The sequence below is a fragment of the Neofelis nebulosa genome, chromosome 8 (assembly GCF_028018385.1).
Source record: "Neofelis nebulosa isolate mNeoNeb1 chromosome 8, mNeoNeb1.pri, whole genome shotgun sequence".
Classification (NCBI taxonomy): domain Eukaryota; kingdom Metazoa; phylum Chordata; class Mammalia; order Carnivora; family Felidae; genus Neofelis; species Neofelis nebulosa.
Genome location: NC_080789.1, coordinates 59,430,613 through 59,442,823, shown reverse-complemented (window position 1 = coordinate 59,442,823; position 12,211 = coordinate 59,430,613). Strand labels below are relative to the sequence as shown.

At 47.2% G+C, this 12,211-nt stretch overlaps 1 protein-coding gene across 3 annotated transcripts in view; it reads right to left on the bottom strand.

Annotated features, from left to right (window-relative positions):
• Nucleotides 1-3,571: 3,571 nt before the first annotated feature.
• Nucleotides 3,572-12,211, bottom strand: part of TIMELESS (timeless circadian regulator) — a 31,510-nt gene continuing 22,870 nt past the window's right edge. For 2 of the 3 annotated variants that reach the window (XM_058742359.1, XM_058742360.1), the window contains exons 16-30: nt 10,993-11,090; nt 10,532-10,652; nt 10,222-10,423; nt 9,800-9,945; nt 8,627-8,712; nt 8,423-8,537; nt 8,244-8,326; nt 7,873-8,015; nt 7,463-7,640; nt 7,312-7,380; nt 7,071-7,189; nt 5,457-5,682; nt 5,228-5,332; nt 4,993-5,090; nt 3,572-4,307 (exon numbers count right to left, since the gene is read on the bottom strand). In XM_058742359.1, the coding sequence (XP_058598342.1) occupies nt 5,017-5,090; nt 5,228-5,332; nt 5,457-5,682; nt 7,071-7,189; nt 7,312-7,380; nt 7,463-7,640; nt 7,873-8,015; nt 8,244-8,326; nt 8,423-8,537; nt 8,627-8,712; nt 9,800-9,945; nt 10,222-10,423; nt 10,532-10,652; nt 10,993-11,090 (1,765 nt within the window). In that variant the 3' untranslated portion in view covers nt 3,572-4,307; nt 4,993-5,016. The remainder of the gene's footprint in view (nt 4,308-4,992; nt 5,091-5,227; nt 5,333-5,456; nt 5,683-7,070; nt 7,190-7,311; nt 7,381-7,462; nt 7,641-7,872; nt 8,016-8,243; nt 8,327-8,422; nt 8,538-8,626; nt 8,713-9,799; nt 9,946-10,221; nt 10,424-10,531; nt 10,653-10,992; nt 11,091-12,211) is intronic. The other variant, XM_058742361.1, reaches the window with a different exon arrangement.

The following is a 12,211-nucleotide window of genomic DNA, read 5'->3' as shown; positions in this document are numbered from 1 at the left end:
CCCAGAGCCTGACGCGGGGCTCGAACTCATGGACCGTGAGATCGTGACCTGGCTGAAGTCAGACGCTTAACCGACTGCGCCACCCAGGCGCCCCCAGAATGGTGACTCTTATATAGGAGGCACTGAATACATATATGTATTAATTGGATATATTAATAAATGCATCTTTGGGACCTAAGGATGAGTAAAACACAATCCTTCAAGGTGCTCACAGTGTAATGGGAAAAAGAACAAAGAAGATGAAACACTTAAGACTGGCACTTTATCAGGGGAATGAACAAATCCCAGCGGGAAGGGTGACTGCTTGTGGTTGGGGGTTCAAAAGAGTGACAAAAGCTGTGTGACAAAAGAAAGCACATTTGAGCTGATTCTAGAAGGATGAGATAGGAGTTGGATAGAGCTCGCCAATAGAGGGACAGTGATAATCAACAGTTTGGTATATGAAAATGCCGGCTCTGTGAGGCTGATTAAAAATACTGAAAGGTTGGGGCGCCTGGGTGGCTCGGTTAGTTAAACGTCTGACTGGCTCAGGTCATGATCTTAGGGTTCATGGGTTCAAGCCCCACATCGGATTCTGTGCTGACAGTTTGGAGTCTGGAGCCTGCTTTAGATTCTGTGTCTCCTTCGCTCTCTGCCCCTCCCCCACTCACACCGTGTGTGTGTGTGTGTGTGTGTGTGTGTGTGTGTGTGTGTGTGTGTGTGTCTCTCTCTCTCTCTCAAAAATAAACAAATATTAAAAAAAAAAAAACAACCCTGAGGGGCTGGGATGCCTGACTGGCTCAGTCTGTAAAGTATGTGACTCTTAATCTTGGGGTTGTAAATTCAAGCTCCACACTGGGCATAGAGATTACTTAAAAATAAATAAATAGATAGATAGATAGATAGATAGATAAATAAATAAAATCTTTAAAAAAAAATTTGGCGGCAAGGGGCAACAGTTTAAAATATGGGCATAGTCAGGCATGGTGGTGAGGATGCAGAGACTTGCTCAGATCAAGTATGCTATTCTGGGTCCAGACTGTCCTGAAAGAAATGGGAAACCATGAAATGCTCTTGAGCAAAGTAAAGACATGACGACAACCATGTTTTAAAAGGAATTCTGCAGGCAGAAAGGGAAATGAATGATTAGGGAAAAGGAGACTGAGACGAGGAACCTTAGAGGGTCAGATACTGTAGGAGTCAAGGTCAGAAATAAGGAGGGGTATACTCTGGGGGTGGAACCAATGTAGTGTATGGCTCATTCTCTTAAGTTCCTTCACCAACAGCTGCCACCCAGGTGCCTCTAAAATGTTTAAAATGATGAAGTGTTATGTGAATTTTACCTTAAAATCACATTCTTTTCGCACCTATAGAACACTCACCAAGATATACCACAACCAAGATATACGTAGGTGGCTCAGCTGGTTAAGCGTCTAACTCTTGGTTTCGGCTCAGGTCATGCTCTCATGGTTCAGGAGTTCGAGCCCCGCGTCGGGCTCTGCAATGACAGTGTGGAGCCTGCTTGGGATGGATTCTCTCTCTCTCTCTCTCTCTCTCTCTCTCTCTCTCTGCACCTCCCCTGCTTGTGTGTGCTCTAATACTTTAAAACACACACACACACACACACACACACACACACACACACACACACACACATCTGGGCCATGAAACAAAACTGTTAGACAAATGTAAATTAGCATGCTTTTTAACTACTGTATATTTCATCACTGTATATCCTATAGGTATCAGAGCTAATGTTTACTTTGGATTTTGAATGCCACACAGCTTATCAAAAAATTAGAATTCATTCCTTCTATGCCTATCTAGTTTTCTTCTAGCACAAAACTCCCAGTCCCAGGCTCTAAGTTACAGCGCTTAAACAAGACCCATCACCAGCAGAGAGCTCAAGTTACTACCTCTGACACCTGCCCCTTTGAGGTCATGGTAGTTGTTTCTTCCAGGTCACTCACATCCAAGGTTCCCCTAAGCTCTGCTCCCTTGTCTCTGGAAGAGGCTGTTTCTCATAGTAACACTGGAGCTAAACCTCAGCCCTTACCACAGGCTTAAATGCAGAGCTGACCAACAACTGCATCGATCCCAACCATCACAATTATCAGAAGGTCATAATCCTCTATGGCCTCATCTCAGTCATTTATCGGCCTCTGAGCAGTTCTAAGCAGTATAGCATAAAGCTATGCAGTTTATAGTAGGGTTCCACTCCTGTCAACGACGGGACCTCATTGTGCTCAGGCTGCTCTGGCTCCCAGTCCTCAGTGGGGCAGACACATGTGGCCTTCCCTGAGTCCAGCACCTGCAGAACAGGGGCCAAGGTACCACACAATACTTTCCCCGCTGTGTCTGCTATTCCAGAGTCCTTAGAGCTAGTGGGTGTGGGTCTATGTACTTTTACACATCCCAGACTATAGAGCTAAAGCTGTGGGTCCAGGCATCAGTTTGGTAAAGTCAGCTTGCTCCAGGGCTTCCCTGGTGCCAGGCCTATTAGATCTTGGGTAGAGAGGCCATGTGGATAAGGCCAGGCAGGAACATTAGGGGCCAAGTCTAACAGAATCAGGGTGTGCAGAGGGTGGCTGGGATCCTGGGGATGAGGGAAAGGACATCAGGACTTTGTCTGGGTTCCATACAAAATGGCAGCTATAAAGTGTTAACATGTAGCAATGAACAATCAAACTATTGCTGAAGTGGGAGCTAGAAAATAAAGTTTCACTTATGCATCACCTCTAGGCTGTACCTTTTAGGTTAGGGTCCATGGAATGGGAAATGGAACCCAATTGATCTCACTTGGCCTCTCTTATTCCTAGGTCACCAGGGACTTCTCTGTTTCATTTTCTACTTAAATGCAAGAGCCCCAAATTACCCTTTAGTGAGATGTGCGCCTTTCCAGTAGGTTGCTCCACTCCCAGTACTGTCTTGTAGGAGGGGAACAAAGGGAATGGCTGCTTGCCTCAGTGATCAGTGGGAGACACGACTGTGCCAAGTGTTTGCACGTTTGTACTGCAACGTTCTGTTCAGAGCTCCCTTCAAAAGAACATGCAGTAAAGAATCTATTCGGCTGACATCTTAAGTTTTGACTCCTTAGGATTTTCTGCAGTCACACCCACGTCATTCCCTCCAGGCTGCTCAGAGCCGATAACTAGTGGAGGGTGCTAGGGCTAGCCCGTGTCTGCCAGATATGGGGCTCCTCAACCAGGTAATCTTTGCTTGGGGCTCCCCAACAGTCGGACAAGATTTTCTGAGTAACACTGCAATTTCCCCCTTTCTCCTCTCACAGGCATCTGACCACCATCATGGGCTATGGGCTCTCCCAACCTACACTGCTCTATCTCCCCTTTATCCTTCAAAAACATTTCCCCAATAAATCTCTTGCATTTCTAATTCCACCTACGCCTCTTCTTCCTGGAAGATCTGAACTGCACATGTATTGACTGACTGGAGCTTGTCCAGGTCTCAGACACTCCCCAGTAACCTGAAATTTCTGTTAGCAGTATCTGCCTCTCCCTCCCACATTCCCACTCTAGTTCAACACAGAGATCCAGGGAGATCTAGAGTGAGAATCAGATGGCTATGACTCAAATATGTAAAAGTAGCTTTTTATTCCTCTTTTCATTTAAAAATTTCAAAACTACAGGGTAAATAAATGGAAAAGGATAGCAATACTTTTGTGCCCAATCACAGCAAATGGTCTATACTTGATAAGAGAAACCAGTAAAAGAAATTGGGGCTAGAAGTTTCAAAGAAGCCTGGCAGGTCAGAGCCCCTTTGGGGGCATTTCTTGGAAAGACAGCCAATGCGGACAGCAAGACACAACAAAGGAGCCGGAACGGCCCTGCTGAAGTGCTCAGGTTGGGAAGTAGGGAAAGGCTTGGGATAAAGATACACCAAGACCAGACCAAGCTAGGAAATGTCTTAGCCCTTGGAAACTTCAATTACCCAGAGGTAGCTTCACTCCTATCTTTAGAGGCTGTGGGAGGAAAAACACCAAGTCAGAAGAACAAGACAATCCAAATGCATCCTTTACCTAGGGCTATCCCTGATCTCAATAGCTATTTTTGGAATGTCTCCTTCATCCCACATTAGCTAGAAACATGGGGAGCCAGAAAGCTGATGGTTCCCAAGAACAGGAAAAGACACGGCATTTGCAGTATTTATTCATCTCTTTCTTGCCCAGACTTTATCCTCCACTCTGCTCCATGCTGGAAAACTGGCTCTTGCACCCTTTGTGGCTCCTGCTTCTTCCTGCTGTATACACTTGTCATCCTGAAGATTTATCCTAGACAAAGGATCTTGAGGTGAGAATGTTTTCATGTCTTCTGTAGGGAAAGCAGGAAAAAAGGGAAGGGTGATGGCCTCTTTTAACCCTAAAAGTTAAAGGCTCTTCTTCCAAGAACATAGCAGGTGGAAGGCTGGGAGACTTAGACAGACTGGCACATCACATCAACATTGGCAACTTTTAATTTTACACATTGAATGTAATACCAAACACAAACCAAACACGTTCATCATCTCGAGAGTACTGCATCCCAACCCTACCTAAATCACAGGAATTGGGTTCGATCTGGTGCCTGGGAGTGATCACAGGAAAGAATATGAGGACGGGAGCATCTGGTGCTTTTTAAAAATGGTGCAATACCCCCACCCATCATGTCACAAAGCTCCCCATCTGGTGCTGTGACCCACCTCTGGCAGAAAGCCAAACAGGGTCCCAGGTGCCTTCTATATCTCACTCACTCCTCCGATTTTCTAAGGGGTGCTACTAACCCAAAGAAACAGATCCTAGAAAAAGAGAGGTAAGTCTCTGGAGAGCTACTGAGGCATACTGCTAAAACTGGGAGACGCAAGAAGTGATTGCAGAATTGTCCCAACACTGTTGCCGGAGATTCCCGGACCCCAAATCCCTGGGGAAGCCCAGGACTCTACTGCTTCTGTCTACTAAGAGCAGTTTCTGGGTCCTGTTTCTGAAGTCTGACTGAAATTCACCACCTAAAAATGATCTACCTCTACCCCAAAGCTTCTGGCTCTTCAGTCATTCTCATCTTCATCCTCAATTTGAAACCGTTTCTTCTTTTCGATTCCTGGAGCTCTGGACTCTGGTGCTATGGGAATGAAAGGGGTGAGAAGAGAGAGAGAATCTAAATATGTTATGGGGAAAGGACAGTAGCACTGATCTTCGGGATTGAAGGGAAGATGCCAGAGGTCAGAAGAAAAAGCAGGTCCCTGTCAGACTCCCTACCTTTGTTCCTGCCCTCATCCTCCTCCTGTTCTTCATCGCTGTCCAGCAGTTGTCGCTTCCTGGGTACCATTTGCAGCTGTTCTTTCTCACCAGTGGTCCCTTCCCCTGAAATGACCATGAGAGGCATGGAATTAGAGAACTGGGCCCTCATCTTCTCAAAATACCCTATCAGCCCTCTAGATCAACATGGCTAGCCCATAGTTAGTACCCAACAGGTAAGTGGTCTTACCGCTGGGGGACACCAGGCCAGCTTTCTTTTTCCGGGCCAACTGGAGGGCCCTCAGGGCTTGTGCTCGCTGTTCCTTTTGGTGCTCCTCCTCAGGGTTTTGCTCTCCAGGGACTTTCGGTTCTAGTCCTGGCCGAAGTTTTTGCTCCTCCTCTGGCTGACTCAAAGAAGCTGCTATCCTCCGGAGCTGGGAAGGACTCAGCTTGGCTGGAATCCTCCAGAAGGTTTCCTACAGGTGCAAACAAGTTGAAAATGAAAGCAGTAGGAAAGGAGCAGACTCTACTTAACCCGATCTTGATAACATTCATTGAAAAAATATGATTCATTGAATAAACTCTACTTATTGCTTATTTATCCAGTATATGCACAATGTCTAGTACAGTGCCTCATACATCACAAAGCTCCCAGTAAATTCAGTTGTTAATTAAATAAATGAATGAATGGGGGTGCCTGGGTGGCTTAGTTGGTTGAGCATCAGACTTCAGCTCAGGTCATGATCTCACAGTTCATGGGTTCAAGCCCTGAGTCAGGCTCTGTGCTAAGAGCTCAGAACATGGAGCCTGCTTCAGATTCTGTCTCCTTCTCTCTCTGCCCCACCCCTGCTCTGTCTCTCTCTCTCTCTCAAAGATAAACATTAAAAAAATTTTTTTAGATAATAAAATAAATGAATGAATGGATATTGGGGATGTAAAGATAAATCAGATATGATCCCTGCTTTCAAGGAACCCACAATCTAATGGGAGAAAGAACCAACATACTGTAATCTCACAGGATGGGGGCTACATCAAGGGAATGAATAAATCCCAGCTACCAAAGTTATTACTTTCACTTTAGAGGTTGAAGGAGTGGTAGGGACTGCTTCTCTGAGGAGGTAAGAACTGAATAGACTCTTGAAGGTCGAGCGGAGGGTCGTCAGGAAGATGGGTGATATGTGTGTCACTTTGTATGTGTGGCTGGAGCTGTCCAATGGAGGGACTGGCACGATCAACTGTGTGGATATAGGAGAAGCCTACTGTTTGGAGAATAGAAAGTAGTCCAGGAGGAGGATGGGGAAACACAGGTGTGTGGGTGGCGTGGCCATGAGGCTGCAAAGGCTGGTCAAGGCCAAGCATGCCACTCAGAGGTCGAGGACTCTGTCCTGCCAACAGTGCAGAACCATCCAGTTGGTTGGTTCAGGAGAGTAATATAATCTCTTCTGGAGAGAAAGGGAAGTAACGGACAGGGGAGTAATACAATCAAAATTCCACTTTAGAAAGGTAACTTGTGGGGTGCCTAGGTGGCTCAGGTGGTTAGGTCTTGACCTCAGGGTTGTGAGTTTGAGCCCCACACTGGGCTCTACACTGGGCATGGAGCCTACTTAATAAGGGAAAAATAAAAAGAAAATAAAAAGGGAAGGAAGGAAGGGAGGAAGGGATGAGGAAAACTCAGGACAACATGGAAGACGGACTAGGGAAAGGCGAGATTAGAGAAGATGAACAGGATGGCTGCTGCAGGAGTCTCGGTCAAAGTTGAGAGGAAATGAGGTCAGAGATGGCAACTGCAACGAGGAGAAAGAGATGTACGTATTTTAAAATAGCAGTAATATGCCATAGCTGATACCGTAACTGGCATACTTACCTGCCCAGAGGAAGGAGGCCGAACTCCTAGCTTGCGCAACAGCCGTTGAAACTGTTCATTTTCCATTGCTTCCTCATTTTCTTCTGTCAGCGGCACCAAAGGCACTGCCTGCGAGCAGCCTAGAATAGGGCCAGTAGTCATGTGGTGAAGTTTTGAAGAAAGAACTGGTCATCCATCCCACGGCCAGCTCTCCAGCAGCCTCCAGTACCCCAGCCCCGAAAACCATCATTTATCCACTCACCATCCTCTTCTCGATCATCTGCTACTCGAATCAGGCAGTTCTGGAGCCACAGAAGGGGAGCAGAAAAGCCTAAGGGAAGGAGGGAAACTTAGAATTGGCTCATACTACCAACCCCTCCACCTGAGACATCTCTCGTAGGCCAAGTCCTCACCTTCCTGATACAGGCTTTGCCCAAGGTTTTCAGTTGAAAGCACTAAGCTACCCTGGGCTTGCTCTGCTTCTGAGTCCTCCTCTTTCTCTTCATCTTCTTCACTCTCTTCCTCTGGCAGGATTTCCTCTTCTTCCAGATCTTCCTGGCAAAAATCTTTCAGGGACTCCTCTCCATTAGGCTAAAAAGGAAACAAGATGAAGAACTGAGTGGACTCCGTTGGTTCTTGACCACTCCTGGAAACTGGTGGTGTGTGTGTGTGTGTGTGTGTGTGTGTGTGTGTGTGTGTGTGAGTGTGGAGGGGAAGACACCTAGCCAGAGAGCTTAAGGCAGGAAGAATCTGGGTGAGCTACCTCTGAGGGGCACTTCAGGGGGAGTGGGCCCAGCCTGCAGAGCCAGGGAAAGACTGTTACCGAGCTCGAGGGTGCTGGCTTCTTCCGGCGTTTCTTATATAGCTCCCGTCGCTCAGCCACCAGCCCCAGAGCCAGCAGCTTATCCACTATTCGGGCCCGTGAGCGTTTGGCTGTGATATTCTTCATGATATGACCTAGCACATCTACAAAGAGAGAAAGTGTAAGTTCCCTAAAGCAACAGGGGAAACAGAGGAGTGAAAGACAGCAGAGGTCTTTGGAAAGAGGCTAATTCAATTCACTCACAAATGACACCACAGGTATGGTAAGTGGAAAGAAGGAATGAGATAAGCCTTCCTTGGGAACAGGAGGCAGGGGGAAGCAATGGCCAGCTCGGCTCTCTCATCTCCAAGGTTCCCTGAGCTTCCACTTACCATCTGAGTCCTGGAACTCCTCAAAAAGCCGCTGCAGCTCCAGCTCCTGATCTTCTGTCCACAGTACAATATGGGTTCCTTTCCTGCTTAAGGAGACATCAGTGGAAGAGGGGGCCCAGGGAGGAAACTGAGGACCGAGAACTCCCAATTTCAATGCCCTCCAGAACATGTGCCTCTACCTTTGGAAGCCCTTGACACTGTCGGCCAGTCCCAGCCGTACCAGATGGTGGATAACTTGCTTGCGTGTCCGAGGGGTTTTCAGGTGCACCAAGATGGTGTCTACCACATCCTGACCTAACGTGGAGGGGGAGTGAGGCAGTAAAGAGGGGTCCTAGAGCTCAGGCTGCCTGCTTCAAAAATCTTCAGATCTCAAGGACTCATACCTTCCACATCCTTATGGGCGAGGTACAGTTCCTGAAGCTGGGCCTCCTCCTCTGGGCTCCACACCGGGGGTCTGCGACTGGAAGATCTAAATGGGGGAAAGGAGGGGTGCCTGGGTGGCTCAATTAGTTAAGCATCACACACTTTGATTTCGGCTCAGGTCATGATCTCATGGGTTTTCGAGTTTGAGCCCCGCATCAGGCTGCTTGCACTGACAGTGCAGAGCCTGCTTAGAAATCTCTCTCTCCCTCTCTCTCTGCTCCTCCTATGCACAAACTCTCTCTCAAAATAAATAAATAAATAAACTTAAATAAAATAAAATAAAAATAGGGGTGCTTGGGTGGCTCAGTCAGTTAAGCATCTGACTTCGGCTCAGGTCACGATCTCATGGTCTGTGAGTTACAACCTCGTGTCAGGCTCTGTGCGGACATCTTAGAGCCTGAAACCTGCTTTGGATTCTGTGTCCCTCTCTCTCTCCGCCCCTCCCCTGCTCATGCTGTCTCGAAAACAAATAAATGTTAAAAAAATAAAAAAAATAAATGAATAAAAATAAAAATAAAAATAAATTGACAAATGGGGAAAGGAGAAAGGGAACATGTAGGATGTTGGCCCCAAAGAGGAGACCAAAGGCCCTCTTTGGTCAGCTCCAAAAGGAACAAGAAGGGTAACGCAGGTGACTGAAAGGAGCCACTAGCAGTGGCCTAAGGTGTGCTTCCTTTCCTTCATTCTCCTTCCACTTATGAACCCAAAGGCCAAATGAAGAGATTTTCTGGGTTGGGCCTACGGAAGCAGACACTGCAGGGGCTGAGCAGATTATGGGGAAAGAAGAGGAGCTGAGCTACAGGGAAAGAGGGCAAACATTTCCATGAATCTTTATGGTTTCCCAGCACATTTTGGGATAGGGCACCTTTGGGACAAGGGCCACCCCACTGCCAACTGACTACCCCCACGAAGGCTGGTGAAGGAAGGAAACTAGAGCAGACAGGAGATAGGCTCCAGACCCACTTCCTCTCTTGGGTGATCTCAGGGAAAGCAATTCACCTTCGGAGCTTATTTTCTCACCTATTAAAGAGGAAGAAAGTCAGACTAGCTGATCTGCAAGCGCTTCCAGCTTTGACACTCTGTGACTGTGTCACCCACCATTACTGCCCATCCTTTCCCATCCTGAAGCTCACCCGCCATCCAGAGAGCCATAGCCCTCGGCCATCTCTCGAACCACAGCTGTGTTCTTCCAGAACAGCAGCTCCACAAAGGCTTTTTGGTTGACTGCAGCCAACGCAAAGAACTTGCCCAGGATGTACTTGGCAAAAGTCACTAGCTCCTGTGGGATGAGGAAGCTGCTGTGAAACCTCTGGCCTAAATGGACACATAAACCAGGCCCTCCAGCCATTTTCTACCTATTCCCAGCTGCCTCTCCTCACTCAGACTCTCCTAGCCTGCCCCTCCAGCTCCGTCCACCTGCCTGCCTACTTCCTCACCGATCTCTCCTCTCTTAGCCCTTGACATCACTCAGCACCCTTTATCTCTTGCAGACTACCCTTCATTACCCCCAGACCCCCCTATGCCTCTCCATCCCTGTTCCTTGGTATGCCCTCACTTTATAGGCCCCAGCAGCCGGGTCACTAAGCAGACGGTTGAAGAGGCAGAAGAGGGAGAGCTGGAAAAGGAGGGCTTCCATTTTGAGGTCATGGGCCAGCCGGTGCAGCATCTTGACAATGCAGTGGTTAGTGTGGGCACTGTTCTGTCGGTAGCTCCGCAGCAGCAGCACATAGGCTCGCACAACAGTCGAGCTTGCAAAACTGCACCAAGACACAGAGAAAGAGGCTGTCAGCATGAGAAAGACAGTGATGGCCCTCCCAGCTCTATAGTCGCCAACCTGGGACCAACTCAGTCTGCTCAGCCCGCACCGTTTCAGGTAGTCCAGAAAATTAAATTCTTTTTCTGACACCTGGACCGCTTGCAACTCTTCCTCCTCCTCCTCCTCCTCCTCTTCTTCCTCTGCCCCTTGTTCCTCTGGCCCCTGGTGCCCTATAGGAAGAGTGAGAATTAGGGGCACCTGGGTGGCTCAGTCAGTTAAGTACTTGACTCTTGGTTTTGGCTGAAGTCATGATCTCCCATTTCATGGGTTCGAGCCCCACATTGGGCTCTGCGCTGACAGTGCTGACTGCTTGGGATGCTTTCTCTCCCTCTTACTCTGCCCCTCCCCCACTTGCTCTGTCTCTCTCAAAATGAATACATAAACTTTAAAATATTAAAAAAAAAAACCAACAGAAAACAAAAAAAAAAGACCGAGGATTACTGGATCTCTGTGATGCTGGTTCTAGAAAAGAGCTGGAAGGACAGAGATGTGAAGGAAATGGAGACTCACGGGGAAGCGGGGCACAGAGAATCTGTTTCAGCAGCTGGATCTCTTCCTCTGCAGAAATGTCTTGACAGCCAAACACATCTCCCTCTGCCCACACCTCCCTGAAGCCCAGAGAGAAAAAAAGACTTTAACCAGGGAGAATATGAGTTATAATTTGAAGTGAGAAGTGAGAGAAGGAATTTCATTTGCTGCCAGAAAGAGAATGCAAACCATCACTCAAAGATGAAACAAAGACTCTGGGGAAATTTTCCCTCATAAGCCACATTGCAACGAGGGGCACCTGGGTGGCTCAGTTGGTTAAGTGTCTGACTTCGGCTCAGGTCACGATCTTAACGGTTCGTGGGTTTGAGCCCCGCGTCGGGCTCTGTGCTGACAGCTCGGAGCCTGGAGCCAGCTTTAGATTCTGTGTCTCCCTCTCTCTCTCTCCCCCTCCCCCACTTATGCGCTCTCTCTCTCTCTCTCTCTCTCTCTCAAAAATAAAGAAACATTAAAAAAAATTTTAGGGGGCCTGGGTGGCTCAGTCGGTTAAGTGTCCAACTTCAGCTGAGATCATGATCTCGCGGTTTGTGAGTTTGGGCCCTGCATGGGGCTCTGTGCTGACAGTTCGGAGCCTGGAGCCTGCTTTGGATTCTGTGTCTCCTCCTCTCTCTGCCCCTTCTATGCTCATGCTCTATCTCTCTGTCTCCCAATAATAATAAATAAATATTAAGAAAAAAATTTTAATAGGGGCGCCTGGGTGGCTCAGTCGGTTGAGCGCCGACTTCGGCTCAGGTCACGATCTCGCGGTCCGTGAGTTCGAGCCCCGCATCGGGCCCCTGTGCTGACAGCTCAGAGCCTGGAGCGTGTTTCAATTCTGTGTCTCCCTCTCTCTGACCCTCCCCCATTCATGCTCTGTCTCTCTCTGTCTCAAAAATAAATAAACGTTAAAAAAAAAAAAAAATTTAATAAAAAAAAAATAATAAAATAAAAAAAGAAAAAAATTTTAATAAAAATAAGCCACATTGCAATGAATATCACCATGCAAACAATCTAAATGTCTGACATTTGGTTGAACAAATGTACATTTCATGATGCCATTAACAATTATGGCAATATATCTCGTATCTCTTAAGAAATCCTCACAATATATTAAGAAGTAAAAAAATACTATAAAACAGCATATACAATGTTTCATTTTTGTAAAAGAAGCTGTATAGATCTATATACAACACAGAAGATTAAA